Here is a 19,625-nt window from a genome sequence, read left to right on the forward strand (position 1 = left end):
AAGTGGAGCAGAAACCTTCAAAGGGTGGGGATGTGGCTACAGGCCCAAGCGCTCCTCAGCTTTGGTTTGACAGGTGTTCATTGACCGTGTTGGTTGGCCAATAATCTACTCTTAGAGGGAGGTAATTCTACACACATATGACTCAAGAGCATCCACATGCATAGACACAAAAAGACACACACACACACACACACACACACACACACACATAAAAGCAGGACAGAGTGAGAGGGACCGAAAAGAGAGGGAGCAGGAGAAGAGAGGGTGGAGGTGGTGGCAGTATTTATAGACAAAAAAGTGACGGGATACCCCCGTTAGGCATGGCCCACTGAACCAGATGACAGACGTGCCACCGAGAGGTCATGTGACAATATTACTCATGCAAGCAGCCTGTGAGAGGACCTGTTAAGCAGCAGCAAGGGAACAAGGGAAGGAAGGAAAGAGGAAGAAGTGATGAAGCAGAGACAGTCAGAGGAGAAGAAACACAAGAGGAGAAAACCACTGATAAACCATGCAGTGCCTTGTTTCAGTTAGGTTGTATGCATTTAGAGGATATGCCTCTCTCTCACTTTTATGGGCACTGATCTCAATTACCCGATGCCATCACAACTTTGTTTCATAACTCCTCAGACAACACAGACATAAGAGGTGACAGCCAAGAAAGGTGTACTTTTTACAAGAGATGATGCGGCTTTGGACTAACAAAAAAGATTAAGAAAATCTGCAGTTGCTAAGATAATACCTGCTGTGTCTCATTTCCCGCTGTTTCCCACCTGCTGCGTCCTCACTCACCATTCTGTATTTAAGCCATAAGTCAGCTCTCATTCACTGCCAGACTGCTGCTGAGGAAACATCTTTGTGACCTTCCAGTATTCATTAATGGCTGAACTGGTTTCTGATTCTGAGATTTCCAGCCAGTTTGGATTACTCAAGTTTACCGTGTTTGGACCTTTCTTTCTCCTGATATATGGTCAGTGGTCTGCCCTTTGTTTTAACTATTGGCCTACCTCTGAATGAACTCTTGTTTTTTCTCTGGTTCTGGTCAGTAGCCTCCTCCCAACCTGCAGCATTTGCCCTTTGTTTAACTGTTTGCCCTTACTAGCCTGGTTTAGGGTGAACTGCTTTGCCCTTGGCCACTCTATTGACTTTGTCATGATCACTTAGCTGTGTAAGTCATCATACATGTACCCACTCTTTACCTACCATCCTATCCTAGCCGCCACTATTCTGTGTGTGTGTTAATTCCATTAAAGTCTTGGTGCTCTTCATTACAATATCACAACCACTTTGTCTCTGTCTGCATCTGTTTTTTAAAGTTGTTAACTATGATATGCTGCTAACTTTCCCCCATAGAGGCCATGACTGTAATCCTCCAGAGCCTCCCAGGCTCTGGCAGACACCTCAGAGCCAGGAGCTTGACCCAAGACCCCCTAAAGCCTCAGACTTGAACCGCATAACTTTGTAGAAAGAATGAGAACAGGGTCAGGAGAAGTGGTAAAAATGTTTGATAAATGCAGTACATTTAAACATGTCAGGGAAAAGAGATAAAGAAACACAGAGTGAAGGAATACAAGACAGGCACAAAGAGATAAAAAGAACAATACAGTACTGACAATAAAATTATCTGGGTTTACAGATTATCAGATTTTTGAGGCTGGCATAAGGATGAACACAAACTTACTAGTGCGCACACAGAAATACCACATAAAAGTGCTTTTGTATGGGCAGGTGAGTGTTGGTTCAGCCCCCCCCCCAACTCATGCTACTTCAAACAAGCCTCCTGCATGGTGATGAACCTGGGACCTCATCACTACAAAGATGGTGTCACTACTCAAACACACAAAGAAATGAAAGAAACAGTTAGTCGGTCCAGATCGAAGGCTCTCAATGCTGGGTGTACTGAAATGAATTCTGCAGACCTTCATAGTGCTCAGAAGGTGAACACTAATGACTTTGGGGATCCCTTGACTTTAAATCTAGCACCACTTTGAAGTTGGAATTTGTGTTTTTAAGTGAAGTCATGGCTCCTTCAGAAGAAGTTGTCATAATTATTAGGTTAGTTTTTCATCTTAGGCCATCATCAAGTCATCACTTTCCAGTGTTTAGTTTAAATTAGCAAATGTTCACTAAACTACAATAAACACAGTAAACATACCTTGCAAATTATCAAATCAGTGTTTACAGGTTTCCAATAAACACCAGACGTCTATTCTAATCTAAGTCAGCTCATGTTAATTTAAGGGTTTGCAGCTTGTTAAACCAAACCACTTGCTGTGATTAAACCAACATTGTGTCTCCTCCACGTTTCCTCCCACACACAGGCTGAGAGAAGTATGGGAGCTAGAGTCCCAGGGCCATTACTGTTTAGTTGTTGTAGTTGGATTAAGATGTTAGCTATCCTCTATTAACCTCTCCTCGCTGGACAGGGCTGATGTAGAACCTAACATGGTGAGGAGGGAGACTGAGCCAGATGAAAGGATATAAGGGATATAAGACTTACACGGGCTCACAGTGAAAAAAAAAAGACTCCTGAAGGGCAGAAGATTAAGGAGAGCGCACACCCCACCTTCGCCCTCTTCTGCGTGTGTGGAATGCTAAACACCAACCCACCACATCATCATGCTCCTGTTCCTCCTCCTCGCCCTCCTCCACCCTGCTCTTCTCCCGCCTCTTGCTCTGCAGAATCACTGATGTGAAGTCTTTTGTGAGAGCACTGGCTGGGCTCAGCCGAGGCTCTGTTACGGTCTGACCACTGACCCACTCACCCGCCTTTTAAAAAGGTTTAGGGGTCATGGGTTCAAAACAAGGTGACTCAACTGTGAACGGTGGGCGGTATCCTCTTTTAAAGAGCCCACATCTTCACCTTTCCCTCTCAAGAGTTTCTCTCCCTCTTTTTCACCCCCTCTGTCTCTCTTTTATTTCCTCTTTCTTTCTTTCTTTTTCTGCACCTCTCCCCTGCTGCCCTTCTTTCCATGTATCCTCAGTGACTGACCCGCCATCTCAGCCCTAATTAGCATAGCAGAGTGAGAGAACATGAAGGCTAATGGGGGTCTGGGGCCCCATAACAACAACGAGGGTACAGCATCAAGTTTCTAACTAGGGTCATCACCTGATCACATTTACATTGGTTTCTGCAACCAGAATGCTAGAAAGAGAGTAATTCATGATAAATTATTCCTGTTTCTTTGTAGAAGAAGTAGACCAGAAGGAAAAGACATTAGGATTCAAAGCAGCGCTGCATGGGAGGTTTGGCTTGTGTTAGTGCTGTATTTTGTCCAAAATGCAGGCCAGCTTTAGCAAAGCAGAGAACAGGATGAAATACATTTATTGTTTCTATATGGGAATCTGAAAGAAATATTTAAATCTAATGTGTATTTGGGGTTAAAGATAACTCAGACCGGTTTCATGGTAGCTGCAAATATGTCATTGCGTTTTTCTTACCATGCTTCAAGTACCAGATGGCTGAGCTTTATTGTATCAGGATAATTCTTTTTGTCAATCCAATGGCAAATAACAAAGAATAAGGAGTTTCTTATTTGAGATACAGATGCATTTCATTGAGCTATGCAAGAAGTGAAGAAAACACTTTGGTATGTCAGTTTCTACTTAAAGCTACAGTATGTAACGTTTTTCAAATATTTTGTGTTGTAGAAATCTGCTCCAAAACTTGTCTTAATGTGGAGAAGTGCAGCTGAAGCCTCCTATGACCCAGACTCATTGAACAACACTGGCAGCAATGCAGAGATATTAGCTTCTAAAAGGTTTTTGAGTGGGATTGACCTCTAACAATCAAAGATTGTGCTTTTCAATTATTTCTGCTTGATCATTACGTTTTGCTGCATTCTCATTTATTGTAATTTCATAACAATAAGTGTTGTCCTTTTCACCTCGCACTAAAGGGATCTACTGTAAATCATTCACAAAAACTGCAGACTGCAGCTCTTCTGATAACTCCAACATCACCTCAACACCCCACCACAAGTGGTCCGACTTACCATTCCATGTCCACAGTCAGTCCCATCAGCCAGTGGCATGTGCTGTGTGCGGCATCCTTTGTGATCCCCTTCTGCACTCGTACACCACAGCCTCTTGCACTGCTCCTGTGGGAAAGAAACCAAACACTAGCAATTAATCATTTTTGGCTAAATATAAAAAGAGCTTCTCAGTAGTGTGAGAACATTCTCCAAGCACGAAGCAGTACACCTGTGATTAAAGACCTTCTAATTAAATCACTGACTTGTTGAGTTGACAACAGAATTTAACTGCCATTCCTTGTATAGTGCCTTTCTTCTTGTGGGAGGAAGCATGTGTGATGCGTGTTTAGTGGTTTCTTCAACAATATTTCAGTCTAAGTGGTGGGGATCTGTCACTTCCTTTTGTGCCTCATTGCTTCCAAGACATGTGCAAGATGTATTTTTAATGACCCAGTATCAGGTTTTAATTGGTGGCTCTGTACTCAACAATAGGCCGAGCTAATCTGGATCTTCGTATCTTATTAAAATGCATGTTATGTTATCCTCAGGGATATTTACAGTTTAAATTACTCCACCTTATATTACACTAAAAAGGGCTAAAAACTACGCACAATGAACCAACTATAGTTTCATATTTGTTGGACAACATGGATAATTGCTGTGTTCAAAGTTATAATTCTTCACTTTTTCACTGTGGTTTTGTTTGCTTTGATAGCAAGTCAACTTACCATGTAGGGACAAATTTGGGAACCTTGTCCAAACATCAGTTCACACTGTCTGTTGGCATTGTAGATTTGACCAGGGAGGAGGGTGGGCAGCTCATACGTCCTGCCCACAGGCTCATCAAGGAGGCATTCCCCATAGCCGGTGCTAAAAGAAAAAAGTAAGAATAAATTAAAAGGAAACACAAAATCATAAGAGTCTGTGCATAACCAAATGCACAGTGTACACACATGCACAAGGCAACCTTTCATGGTATGAAAATCCTCAGGATAATCCAGCATTTTCTGACCCCAAAAACATCTATGCATGTCATCTTTTTCATGCTCTAAAAGCACAGTAGTGTCATTGTGTGTGATCATTCTCTGATGTGTTTTTCCCAGTGGGTGGTCTGTAAAGTTACCCAACACACAGACTGATACCACTTCCCCTCGAAGTAAGTAATACAGTAAATGCTGTCACTATGAAACTGGAACCAGGTACCACTGTTTTAATACAGACTGAAAAGGATCTGCATGCCGACCATATTTTTATCCAAGGTGTATGTATTGGGTGTGTTCGAAAGAAAACAAGAGAATTTAAAGCACCTCGATTAGGTTGCAGAATTCATTCCCAGCACCAGCACTGCAGTATAATGACAAATTGTGCTGTATATCAGCCACACCCTGACCCACAACACAGCAACACAGTCAACAAAAGCACAGCTGGACTGAATGTATGCACTGGACACTGCATGGAAAATCAGCCTTTGCAGTTGTGGAAAGGCCCTACTTGTCAAACATGCTGGCATAGCGAGCCCAGCTTCAAAGGATCTCTTCATTTTTATTTACTTTTGAAAAAGGAAACTGGCAGATGAGACATGTATACATGTGTAATTGCACATCTGCACGGCACTGACAAATTTCATTCTGAATTGAGCTGCTAAAACACCTGCTTCGTACAGCACCAGCTGATGTGACAGGCCAATAATTACACAGGATTATCCTGAGCTCTACTCACTTTGTTTCATTCATCTTCCATTACAGCAATAATGTAAGAAACTGCAGCAAACTGTGCTGGGCGACAGGAAAATGATTGCAAAGGAGGAAGAATAAGCCTACAGTAGAGGATAATGTGAATGAAACTATGGAGCAGCCTGTCAAGGAATCACACAGACAGTCCCACATTACAGCATCTTTCAACAGCTGGCCATCTGTCTAATCACTGTCCTGGAACCTGATGGAATGATTATTAAGACCAAGACAGACAGACAGAGGGAGAAAGGGTCACTGTGGTCATTTAAAAAAGAAACATCTACCTTTTTTTAATTAAAGAACAGCAGCAGTGTGAGTCTGAGGAATTCCTCTCTGGCACCACATGAGATTCCACACCTGGCAGCCACTGGGAAACTTGAAAGTGAGTTTTTTTTTATAAGATGACAAATAGTTGGCTGTTGTGTGCTTGTCATATGTGACTAAAAAATAGCAATGTCCATGTACACCATGCTGTTTCCCTCAGCAGACAGTGCAAGACGTTTATTGATGTCGAGAGCTGAATGACAGCATATCACTGTTCAGTGTTTGATCGAACAGTGTCAAGTAAACTTCAGCAATACCGTCACATCTGTGCCAATTACTGTATGATGTAGAGCAAGATAATGACAGAGACTGGGTTTAATTTGGAGCAGCATACATTACATAAGATCCATCTTGATTTTATTTTAAGGATTGAAATAAGTATTCAAAAATCATTTCCTGTGGGGATTTTTAAGAGTGGTTAGGCTTATTTTTGAGGTGTGTAATGGAAAATGATGGTGCTTGCCCACTACTAATGATTGTGTGGTTTCAACGGCCACATCAGTCAGGGATTTGTATTTAACTTTTATATTTGGATTTTGAGGTTTAAATCAAACGGCACAGTGTCAGAGAGGGAATGAATGGTCGCTTTATGCCACAGTTGACACTTAATATTGCCGCACAACAGCAAGACACTTTTCATCCGCCTTCAGATGCTGGAGTTCAGTCCACATTATTACAGCTGTGAGATAAGAGGGACAACCTTTCGAAAAGAGATAGCTGAGAAGTGGCGCAGGCTATTGTTTTTCAAACTCGTAGCAGAGTGAAGATTGAATTTGCTCTTCGGGGAAAATGGGCAGTCAAAACATTGATGTACTTGACCAGGCCATCCCTCTGAGCAGGAGAGGCACTGGTGCGAATCAATGCTCCTCATTGTTGGCTGGGAAGAGAATTCAAAGGCACTTAGACTACACTCTAAGGGCCTTTCCCACTGGTATGGCTCACATGCCTGAACCAATCTGCATTGTTTATTATACAGTATAGCTCACATGTTTATCATAGGTTAATTACAAAGTTTACCACAAATACATTTGACATTTACACCATTTGCTTCAGGGATTTTATGCAGCAATCAGCCACATACAGAATCCTAACACAGCTGACACGGACCGGTCCAAATAATAAAGAGACTGACAGAGACTGTCCTCATTTTTAGCTGAATGTTCCGACTACTCAATGTTGAGGTCATTGCTGGCTGGAAACTATGTGAAGTGCAACCTTTAAACTTCATATGAGGTGCTGCCCAGCACTGTTCTCTCAAGACGTCTGCTTAACAAGACTGTCTTTTGTCAAGGCCTCCAACAATTAACAGAAGAAAAGAGGCAAAGATTAAAGGGTCATGTCCAGGGGAGATCTAATTATAACTGGCATTTCCTATCATAGAGTTAAGCCCTTCTCCAGAATCGGTGGCCATGGTTACTGGGTTGGGAGTTGGTGAATGAGCTGTTGCCCCATGTTACAAATTTTAATGTGGAAAGCAGGCTAATGACCAGATTACTGTTTGCTCAGCATCTTGACAGCAGGGCTTTGTCTAAGTGGAGAGACAGCTGAGAGCGGCTGCACAAGATCCATCGGTCAGGTCAGCAGAGGAAGACCCCCAGATTCAAACAGGAAATACTCTTTCAACACCAGGCAATAACAACTCCACACAGTTTACATTGCAGTGACCTGTCCACAAAGCGCTGTGAGAGATGGAGAAGCAATTTGTTTAGCTGGCCAAGAGGGGGAGAGATATTTTTCTCTCTGCCACAAAAAGAACCTGTTGATTGTTTTCATTATAATCAGTTTACAACTGGAAAAGAGAGATGGAGATACCTACTCCAGAAACTCTGTGATGTACTTGCGACTGCACTTGGACCACGACCAGGGACTGGTGTCATAGTTGAGGGTAGGAGCCATGACATGATACTGGTGTTTCATGCCTGCCTCACGACACTTTGGGTTATCATCATGCGGCATGTTGAACCTGGTGCAGATGGAGAAAAAAGAGGTGGAGAGAAGGACAACCTATAAGGAACACCCACACAGTGATTATCAGATGCTTAATGGCTTAGTCATAGCAAGAAGGATAAATGTCACGAGATTTACATTCAGCCGTTTTTAACAGGGGATCCCCCCCACAGTATTTCTGTGGGCCGCCACACACAGATGCAGCCACAGACAGATCTGTGAGCAAAGCCACACACTCTGCACTATGTTTGTATCTCTTTTTCACTTTCAAAGGCCCTTACAGGCCCTATTTGCTATCTCTCAAAAGTTTACAGAATAAATTTGTGCTGCAGTTTGGCGTATAACCATACATACATGTAGTGCATACACACAAGCGTGTACATGCATTTATACACACAGGATCCCATGCAGCTGTAGGATGTCTGAGATGTTTACAACTGGATGTGTGCCAGTGCTGGGCCTTGGGCTGCAGCTGAGGGTCAGTTCATACACAAACAAGACCAAGCACGGCTGGCACGAGGCCCGACCTACACAGGCCGAGGGCCTGAAGGCAAACACCTAGGGATTAATTAAGTCTCTGGCACAGTAATGAACTCCATACACACAAAGCAGGCTGTTGGCTGATGGTGATGATAGCAAATCCAGCTGAAACTCTATTTGCAAACAAAGACTACTAATGTGGATACTGGCTTGAAGTCTAAGATGGGTACAACCAGTACTAGTTCAACTAGTTCATAAATCAGACAGTTTAATGTCTCTCTGTTTGGCAACAACAAAGATCATTAGAGAAGTCACTGAGAGAGTACCACCTCCACTAATCCTCTTAATCCCACTCACTTTTACATGAAGCTCTTTTACCCTTTATACCATACTGTCAACCCTCTGGACTGACCTTCAGCAATAGATAAACAAATTTATGTGCTGGAATGGCCATAAATAACAGCAAGAGTAAGTCGTCCTGCAGACTGACTTTACAGAAGAGTCACAGCAAACAGCACAGCCTGCAGGAACCATCTTTGTCAGCACTAACGCAGACAGAACACAGTGTGCACTGAACATTAAGAAAATCGAATTCCTGCACTATCAGGGAGTTACACATCTACTGTAGCTCCTTTACATCTAATCCTCCACAAAAGAAATCCCAGTAATTTATCCATTTAGCCAGCTTGATAAACTGCAGTGATCAGGATAATATAAAATGCGTAGCCTTTTATATTTCTTAAGATATAAAAAAAAAAGAGTCTGTATTCGGCACCAGACTCTAATGACATATCTATGTCTCAAAAATTTCTTTGTGATCTAAGACATTTGCAGCCTTGTCATCATCTAATGACCAAATGTGTCAAATCCTTGTATGCGTCACCTTTGAACAGCTATCAAGTGACACTGCCTCACCTGAAAATCCTCCTGATGGCTATTGGTAATCACACATCCCGCAGTCACCTGAGAAAGGCCTCCTATCCATTAATCTAAAGCTTTCCTTAATCTGTGTGCTCTTCTCTGACTCCCACTACCTGACACTGGATTTCCCAGAACGTAAACACTCTCCAGAGCTCACGCCTGTGAACGTAGCAATTAACCACGCCAGGGAGCAGAGCCAACTGGGCCTCCAGCTGTTTGAACTTTAGCATAAAGCACGAGGCGCATAGTCACATCCATCTGGCTGCTTCTCTGGACCGAAGTCTCCACTGGAAGAATGTGTGAGCGGGACAGAGGAGGTTGAAGAATGTCTTTCATTCTTACCCAGTGTCTCACTCTGACACTGGTCCTTTTTACCATCCACACAAATGGACAAGCAGACCGGAAAGAAAATCTCTCATTCACTTTCACAGTTATACCCTGAGGGAGGTGGGCACAAAGAAAGAACAGAGAAGAAGAGAGATACTTTCTTCTTTAAATGTATTAGTGATCTGTTTGAGATGGAAAAGAAGGTGTTCATGTGAAAAGACAACCAGTGCATTAAGTGTCAGACCTAAGACTAACAACACATCTTAAATTACACCATATTTAAATGAGCTAAATGGGATAACAGGAAAGAGCCAGTAATGACTGATTTACCATCATTTTGCCTCAGGTGGATGTCTAGAATAAACATGAGTAATAACATCATGTGTTTTGATTTGTTCATTCGGATAAAGATCATTCATTCAAGTCTTTTATTCACTTCAGACGTGGCAATATTTGCTTGTTGTGAAAACACTCCCTGGCAGACAGGGGTGTTGTGGTACTAATAACTAGTTTTCATCACACTAGGTAACAGACAAACGCATCACAAATCACGAATGATGGTATTGTGACATCTTCAGGGTTTTTGTTATCAGGCTTTGGGGGTTGATATTTCAAAGAGGGAAGTCATCTCCCCAGTACAGAAGGGAATATTTACTAGGGATCCAATTTGTTTTTGTTTTGCCCCGATTCAGATACGGTTCCTTTAATATTAAGTGTCTACCAATACAGATTCTGATCCGATACTTGCTGACCTACAGAAAGGCTACAATAAATATTTGACAGTTTTATAACGCTGCATTGACAAAAGGAGGATCCTACAGAGACACTTTGGAAAAAAAAAACTGCAGCCCAAAACTCCAACAAATAACAGACAATGATGGAATTACTGGCTACACCTGCAAGCAGTGTATCCAACCCATGGTAAAATGCAGCAAATAAAAATCACACACACTTTTAAAAGAACTGCATGTTCAGTAGGTTTGATGTAATACTGTAGATGACAGATTATGTGTTTTAACTGTTTTTGCTTCATCTATTTCTCTAGTTTGGTGGAGTTCTGGTTGGAACCAGCGAGCTTTCATAGTTGTGGTAGATTCTGTGGAGAGGTTTTATGCATAGCTCCCAAAAAAATAGACCTGAAACTACAAATAGGCTTCAGGTTGCAGCGATGCCAGTGATATGCCAGCCCACACACAGGCAGTGTAGACAGATGGACTGAGCTGCGTGACTCAAAAATGCAAGTAATTGCACTCAAATACAAGACTGTACTTCTAAATACCGATCAGAAATGAATCAGCTTTATTCTGGCCGATATTGATCCTGTGAAAAATGCCTGAATTGGTGCTGATATTGATAACTAGTATCAGCTCTTGACATCTCTTACTGTCTGATAAAGCTGTCCATGCCACTTTCAAGAGCTCATTGGATTTACTGTATTTAGTGATTAGAGAAGCTCCAAAATATTTTAACCCTATTTATATATTTTTTTAAAGCTGTATCCATTCAAACAAATCTCTGAGACATACAGGGTTAACTTCTTGAGCTGTATACTAAGGTATTATAAGTTGGAATGTTATTAAAAAGTCAAGGTTTCACTTTATTATGTTTTGCACCTGTGTCTGCTGCACCCTATGTCTCTTGATAAGAGGGCTTTTGTTGGTCCAGGCTGGCTGTGAGGGGTGAGATAGGGTACTCTGTGTGTGTGTGTGGGTTAAGCATGGGGCGGGGTTGCTGCTACAGGTTTTGTGCTGTAACTTACACATGACCCAGCTCATGAGCAATGGTGAAGGAGGCACTAATTCCATTTTCCTCACTGATGGAGCAGCTCCTGTACTGGTCGCACATGGTACCCAGCTCCGCTAGCCCTAAAGGGTCACATACACACAGAAACAAACACAGAGTTGCATAGAGTTGAGTGTTAAAGGCGAGTAAACCATCAAACTTCTGTTCCATAGGAGAGATTAAGCACTGCCATCGACTCCCTTCGCCCTCCCTCCTTCCATTTCTACCACTCTGTTCTTCCACTCTAATATTATTAGCTGACAGCTTGCTATAAACATATTACTGCACAGTTTATGAGCTATGGAAAAAAGAGTGGAAGGTTCAGTGAAAGGGACTTTTGAGGTGGGGATATTTGTGCAAAGAGAAAGGCAAAGGTTTACCTAATGTGTCACATTTATCCTTTGCACGGCAGATGTCTTCCCTGAAAGAAAAAAAACAATGTTGTTACCCCTTTTTAAATAGGACAGTTGCTTGGGAAATGTGGATTTGCTTTCAAAGTGAGGATGGGAGATAAGTAGGGCTGCCCCCTAAAGGTCGAGTCAATTAAAGAAAAAAAAACAACAAATAGTCAAATAGTCGCACTGAAGAGCCAACTGACAGTCAACTGGCAAACTCCTTATTCGGGTACAGCTCTAGAGCTGAGTGTGTACCTGGTGATGAGGAGTGCTGTGTCATGGTGAGAGGGATGGCTGTCATCCTGAACATTTTGGCTCTGCTGCCACGTGCAGAAGTTGTGGAGAGTCGTGGCTGCGTTGAAGGTCACTGTGGGCCCTTCCTGTTTGGGACGGAAGACAAATGAGGATGACAACAGATATACATAAGGTTGATTTAAGTAGTATCTCAGATTAAAGGGCCACCTTGCTAATTCTCTTCTTTTTGTCCATTATGACTGTTGGTCATGGCAACATTTACTCACTCTGCTGTAGATGTGGATATTGTGGTCTTTGGCAAGAATGGCATAGTTAGGGTGGGTTAAACATGAGGAGCCCATGACAAAATCATGTCAACTACTTGTCTTTGAGTTAGACCACAAGCAAACAGAAAACATTTAGCTCTTTCCACCAACCTAGTGTGCATGTAGTGTAACGCATCACTACACACTCCTAGATGGTGATCCTTGAAGATTACCAAAATTTCATCTATATGTAAGAATCAATTGCAGTGGCCAAACAAACTACAGTGAGCCTCTTCAGGCACATCTCGTGTGCAGGTGGCTCGCTGCCTCACTATAGTAATGTTTGTTTTCTATGCAGAGCTCTCCTGAGACTTGAGATCCACAAGGAAGGCAGTGTCCTTTCAAACAGGCCCCACAGTGAAAAGGCCAGGGACACCTGCACTGACGTCAGCCACACTGGACACACTGATACAGGCAACATTCAGGACCCCACACTCACCTGTTCATTGTGGATGATGACTAACTTGACAATCATGATGTTGATGAGGTTTCCTACACTGGGGTCCTTGTACACTGCTGCTACCTGTAATAAAGACAAAACACACAGACAAAAAATGCAAAAGTCCACTAACCTGAACCTGAGCACAGACTGAGACAGTATGGAAGGCAGTTTTTCCCCTTAACTCAGTATTTGGAATGAGAACATACAGCAATTGTTTTTTTTTTAAAGTTCCATAGGATTTAATCAGAATGGCAACAGTTCATTGAAGTCAAAAGAAAAAAGTCTCCTTCAGGGTAGGTTTAATCAATAGGGTATTAAAACTAATTACAATCCCCCCACAGAACTTAGCAAAAAAAAAAACAAAAAAAAACTAAAACCTGGATCCAGCAACAAATGTGAAACTTCAGCAACGCTCAAGCTCAGAGCCTCTTTGTGAAGACAGCAAAACATAGCTTTGGTAGTTTTTTCCCTCCGCGCCACCTTGCTTTTCTCATGCACCCCAGTCAATGGTTGGCCAGCAGTCCCCTGAGGCCGTGTGCGGCCTCCTGACAGGAACTCATTAGCCCACTATAAACATTTAACTCGTCTTAGCCAGGGAGGAGGCAAACATGGCCCAGGCCCATCTAGAGTGCCCAAAGGAGCCTGTCTTTGCTTGCTCTTAGTGACACACAACCTTGTTTTCTCTGCTCTTGCCCAATTAATGATATTGTGTGATTAGTGCAAGTACCAAAAGTGAGCAGGACTGCTGCATACATTGATCACTACAGTATCTTCTGTATTCAGCTAGCTAGCTAAAGCTCAGAAGCTATCATATGTCATTAAACTTAATTCAAGTTTAGTTTTTTTAATATTCAGAAAGCTGCGTTTGGAATGGTGGCTTCTGAAAAACTTTGTATTTTCAGAGAAAAGACACCAGCTACTTTTCATCCGCTGTATCTGCTATGTCATAAAAATCAGAAATTGCAACAGTAAACACACACAAATACTTATTTGTCAATATACCATATGTAATGCGATCGGGCACTTCATCAGCATGGTCAATACCTAAAAAATCTCCCTTAGATCAACCCAATGGATCAGACTTGGTATATTTCTCTGTGCTGCTTAGAACTGCTCTGTCATATTTTGCCTGGTTCGGTTAAATTGTGACAAAAATAAAATGAATAAAAGTCTGTGAAAGGAATAAAGTGTGTTTCTGCCTGCACCATTGGTCTGCTGACATGAGCATGATCGAACAGTTCATCTGGCCCAGTGCAGTTACCACTGACTGTACCACTCCACTGACAATCATTACTCCTTTATAAGTTAATCAGTGTTTTCAGCATTCTGTCTATCCTACCGGTGAGAGACAACAGAAGGAACACACAGATCTGCACAAATGATAACATACTTGGACACAGAGACTCCCCCAACACTTTAATATATGCAGACCCAGTCAATCATAGTGTTACTGGTTTTATTACCAGTCAGTGTTTCTGGTCAGATATGGGGGCTCATTAAGGTATGAAGGTGCTGAAACAGGATTTTACCAACTGACTGGTCCGTTCGGGCTGATGCAGCAACATTTTCGTACACATTTTAAGGCTTTGTTGACCTGAATTTTAAAAAAAGTCTTTTATTACCTCCCTTATCTTGGCATGGGGATAGTTTGGTATTATTTGCCTTAAGTTTGAGGTGTCAGTCTGATTGTTGCCACTTTGCAAAGAAGCTAAACAGAATTTCTTATAACAGCAGATAATCCACAGATAGAACTGCATTTATAGGGACAAAACGTGCGTCAGAAGTCGAGGCAAATCTTTTTCAGTCATATTCACCTTTGGTGAACTTTGAAATGCAAATTCATGCTGTTGACAGTGCTGAACTTGAGGGGAACAAAGAGCCAGAAATCAAAAACAGAGGGAGTTTTTTAAGCTTATTCACTATATTGCATCATCTATTTTTATCAAGTACTGTATAAACTAAGAGTCATGGTGTGCAGAGAGTTATGAGACAGCTGTCGCAAATACATCACTTGAATAAACGGTGCAAGCAAAACCACAAGATCACATCAAATCATCTGATTATACTGAACAAAATAAAAACATCTTTAACAATATGGCAAACTTTTTTTTAGAAATATTATTTTACTTACTACTGACATGATTGTTAGGATGTAGTGCTCTAGGTTGTGTCCATGTTGATGCACCATTTTGGCGTCCGCTGTCACCATCAGCTCAACGTAGCGGGGATAGGAGAGGAAACGTTTGCGTCTGCGTGGGGACCTGGAGTGTGTGCTGGTGGAGTTGTTGCCATAAATGTGTTGATCGTCTATAGTGGCTCTGAGAGAGTCCCGCTCTTCTCCCATATTTCTCCTGCTGTCAAAAGTGAGTGGCCTCTTGGAGTCCTCTGTTGTAAGAAAGAAAAACTATGTGTTGGTGATCATGTTTTCAACTGATTCATCAGCATTTAAATCTTTGGATCATGCCAGAACCAGATTATCAACCACTTAGATTCTTCCACAGCGAACATCCACCACTTCACGATATAAAGTATAGTACATCTACAGTTATGACCCACCAGTTTTTGCTTAGCTGAATTCCAATAAAAAAACAGACACATGCCAAACGTCTAAGGAAAACAGCCATAACAACAAATCAGACATATTAACACCAGATTGAAATGACTCCATTTATGTACTTGAGATCAATAACTTCAACAGCAGCCTCAGATGGGGGGAAAGGAACAAGACAGCCATATTCTGCAAATACTTCACTGACACTCTCTCAGCTGAACTGCATGTGTTGAGTTGGCTATGAGTGAGACATTCCTTCACCAGGAAGTTACATTTTAACCATGAAGTTAAAAGAGGTATACGGAGGCAGAGACACACACTAGAAAAGCATGAAGAGTTTGTCTGATTAGAGGAAGGTAAAAGAGGGATCTGTACAGGTTAAGATTGATGCTAACCTAATTACACATACATATAATGACTGGGATGTTTTCTAAGACTGCAGCCTGACAGAGGCAGGCACAGGCAGAGGAACAGATGAGGCTCCAGATGGTCATTTTGTTTAGTACACACATCTGCAGAGTAGGTCTGTTACTCACCAGCAAACCATCTCATACTGAAATGATTGATTTTTGTCAAGAAAAGTCTCCTTCAGCATTTATCAACTTAATGATAAACACGTCAAAAATCTGCTGCATGATCCGAATGTCAAACTGTTTCAGCCAAGAGCAGTAATTTATTAGCATTGGGTGGATTTCCAGTTCTTTTACTGCTGAAACGGCCCATTTAAGGCACAAGTATAGCACACAGGTCATTGAGCTGTCCAGATTTGGCAATGGCTGCATATCTGCCACATGTGGAAGAAAGATTGCTTACAGTAGTTTCTCTCTCGGCTGGTGGTGGAAGATGTAAATTAGCAGGCACTGGACAAAGTGCCAGATACATGTAGCAGGGGTGGATGGTAAATCATGTAAACACTCAGACACAACAATTGTAAAGGCACAATCTGATATTTACTTTCCATCAACTGAAATGTGGTGCCCCAGTATGAAAAATGGTGGAAAGTTTTTTACAGACAGCCTTCTGCAATGTTTTATGTTGCATTGAAGAAAACATGGATACTTATAGGACTGAACAATTTAGAGAAAGCAAGAAAATAAATTAAACATTAAATGACCTTCAGTAATTAGATGACTGTCAGTGTTTACAAGCCGAGCATAGTTTTGAGTACTTCCTCTTTTGATAACTCGATTATAGTGAACAGTGTCATTGTCTTCTAGACACTCAATCTTTCCAGACAGTCAGACAGAGAGAGATTGTGTCTAGGTCAAAGAAAAGCCAAAAAAACCCTTGCTGAGCGCTCTGAGATTATTCGAGCGATGCCCCCAGTGGGCACACGAGGCGGAGCGTGACTCCCTGGCACAATGGCGCACAGCACTTGCTGCCATAAGGCTCAGCCCCATGTCAGTGCCAGTATCAAAGTCAGCGCCAATCCTGTCTTTGCCCATGCACACAGTCCAAGCAGCTGGGCCAGAACAGAGCTTTGTATTTATCAGGAAAAATCTCTACGGGCCCAAGCCCACCACACTAAACTCCGTAAACAGACTCATCACTGCAGATGGTCAAACATCAAAGGGATTATCAAAGCACAGAAGAGTGTGTACATCTACTTAAACTGGTGTTAAGACTGAGAGCAAGCAAGTGTGAGATGAAAAAGAAATGAGGAGGAGGAGGAGGAGAAAACATGGTCTCTGTTATAAAAGCCTTTGAATCAGTGCAGATGAGCCACACACAACTTTTCCCAAATCACCTTAGGTTTAAAAATCCCCTCTCACTAGGTAGCGTGCTGTTACTTACACCATGAGTAGTCAGAGGTGACCGCCTCGACCCTCTGGACACACAGAGACATGACATCACACTCTGGGAACTGATAACCGGGCATCAAAATGTGATCTATTCAAATTCATTTTACACTAGCAAAACCTTCATAAGCATGAACCTATAAAACCAAGCTCCAGCAGCTCTCAGTAACAAAGAACAATAAAATGAGCACTGCATGGCACAAATGTAATTTCAGTGGCTCTGCACATAGTACATACCCACACTCACTTTTCTGCTCTGATGCTTTCTTGACTTGTAAACTTGCAAAAATCTTTTCACTACCGTGCCAAAACATAATCAAATAAAGCAACATATTATGAACAGTGTTTACTTATTAACTCAATGACATGTTTAGCTGTCTCTACATACATTGCAGCTGAACAACTTCATACATACTGCTCCTTGACTCTCCTTTGGTTCTCTGTCAAAAGTATCAATGCCAAGAGCCCAACAATAGGGAACACACATTTCATTGTTGGACTAATCAACATTCTTTTATAATAGCCCACTGTGGGATAAAGCTCCCTATTCCCCAGGTGCCAATTAAATAGACAGTTTACTTGACACTGAGTATAGGCAGTGCCTTGCTTCAATACGAGGTCAGACACTCTGCTTACCGCAGCTTTACTGACAACATAACTCAAGGGGGGAACACACTGAAATTCCTGCAGGCAGAGGCACAATTAACTGCAATTCTATGGCTAGACAGCAAAACGCAAAGGCAGCTAATTGTTGCTGCTGAAGAAGCCTGTGGCATGACTTTTGACCTCACAGGAAGATGGTGAGCTTTGCACGCTTACAGTGTTCTCAGAGTTTAGATGTAATTTTCAGTTCAGAGACAAAAGTGAATGGCTGAAGATTATCTGGAGCAGCCATAAAAAGTGAGGAAATCAAGATCTAAGTTAAATAAATAGGAACTGCCCTTAAATTAAGATATACACAAGTGTGAATGCATGCTGTAATCAAATAAAAAAGGAAACCAAGTGTGACTATAGCTCAATATATCAAACACTTTAAATAAAACAGAGGAGGATGATAAGTTCATAGGATTAATAAGTACTGTTCCTCCAGTATAGTCAATATGGTTGTAATTACGCCTCCCATATTTAGTTTCAACAGTACTTTTGCCTTCACATAGCCAAAGCAGGTCTGCAGTTTTGAGTGATGTCTGGCTTCTTAGATGATAAACAACCAGAGCTGCAGGCGATGACACTGATGTTTCACCGGCCACTGCCTCTCTTTAGTCCACCGCAGTGGGAACTGTCGCTCCCCTGTCAAACCCTCTCACCTCTGACTGTCACCCATGCCACCAAGCAGTCAGTCTCTGTCACTCACATTATTCTAGCCATTCCAATCAGCTGCCATCTGTTAAGAATGCCCAGACAGTAGACAGTGGCAGAAAATAGCCCCAGCTGGAATCTGTCGCAGGATTTCCCCGAGACAACATAACACATTGGGTTCAGTAGGGTTGAGGCAGACAGACACATGGTAGCTATTAAAGTTATAGACTGTCTATAGCAGCCCAGCCCTGTTTGGTTTGGAATATGTGCCATCTTAAAATCAGATGACAAAGAGAGCAACAGACCATATTATTAGCTGCTTGCATTATCTGTCATTCAGTGTGAAATTTGAGGCAACTGATGGCACATAGTATTAAGGCTGAAGGGGAAACCTCCATATTACACAAACCTAATACATGATATCATCTTGGATAAAAAAAAAAGTCCATTCAGATCAAAAGACAAAAGAAATTCTTTATCTTTTGTTTGCAGGGCAACAGTAAGTGAGAAAGCTACTTTAAAGAAGCAGGTGAAAAAGCCAAAAGGCAGGCAGTGGGAGTTTGAGAAAAGGCCAGGGCCTCTGCCAGACTCTGGTGCCACACAGATTGGCACATGCAGCGCACACCAGAACGGCTCGAACACACAGGAAAGACACTCCTCTCTCTGTTCCTCTGCACTACCCATTCTGCAATTCCCAATACTCAGTGGGATACTTCATCCACTGACAAGCTGGGGAGGTGACGCCGACGCCTAATGGAGGCAAACACACATTCACAAGCAAACCACATCTCTGCAGGCACATAGAAGCCCCTAAACAAACCTTTAGCAACAAAAGGTGCTTCCTGGAACAGGGGAGGTTCAGTCTTTCCAGAGGGCATGAGGGCACAGAGAAAGCCTAAGCCTTTTAGAAAAGCCAGACCCTAAAGGTGATTGAGGTTGTCTAAGTGATCAGCGCCTGTCCATCACACCCTGACTGACCAACTTTCCTGACCCCTGTCAAGAGTCATAGTTAAGAGGAAAACAAAGAGATTAATGCATATATAGCTCCAACTGAGTCCCAGCAAACAAGCCAGCAAGCTCAGTAACAACAC

The 19,625-nt window shown here is 42.2% G+C and overlaps 1 protein-coding gene across 1 annotated transcript in view; it reads right to left on the reverse strand.

The window, feature by feature from the left end:
• Positions 1–19,625, reverse strand: part of LOC109973371 (A disintegrin and metalloproteinase with thrombospondin motifs 20) — a 72,232-nt gene that overhangs the window by 43,436 nt on the left and 9,171 nt on the right. The window contains 8 exon segments of the mRNA XM_020622905.1: positions 3,996–4,100; positions 4,703–4,844; positions 7,848–7,994; positions 11,466–11,571; positions 11,869–11,909; positions 12,139–12,263; positions 12,883–12,966; positions 15,017–15,270. Of these exon segments, the coding sequence (XP_020478561.1) occupies positions 3,996–4,100; positions 4,703–4,844; positions 7,848–7,994; positions 11,466–11,571; positions 11,869–11,909; positions 12,139–12,263; positions 12,883–12,966; positions 15,017–15,270 (1,004 nt within the window).

The sequence above is a fragment of the Monopterus albus genome, unplaced genomic scaffold, assembly GCF_001952655.1.
Source record: "Monopterus albus unplaced genomic scaffold, M_albus_1.0 scaffold7.1, whole genome shotgun sequence".
In the NCBI taxonomy this organism is placed as follows: domain Eukaryota; kingdom Metazoa; phylum Chordata; class Actinopteri; order Synbranchiformes; family Synbranchidae; genus Monopterus; species Monopterus albus.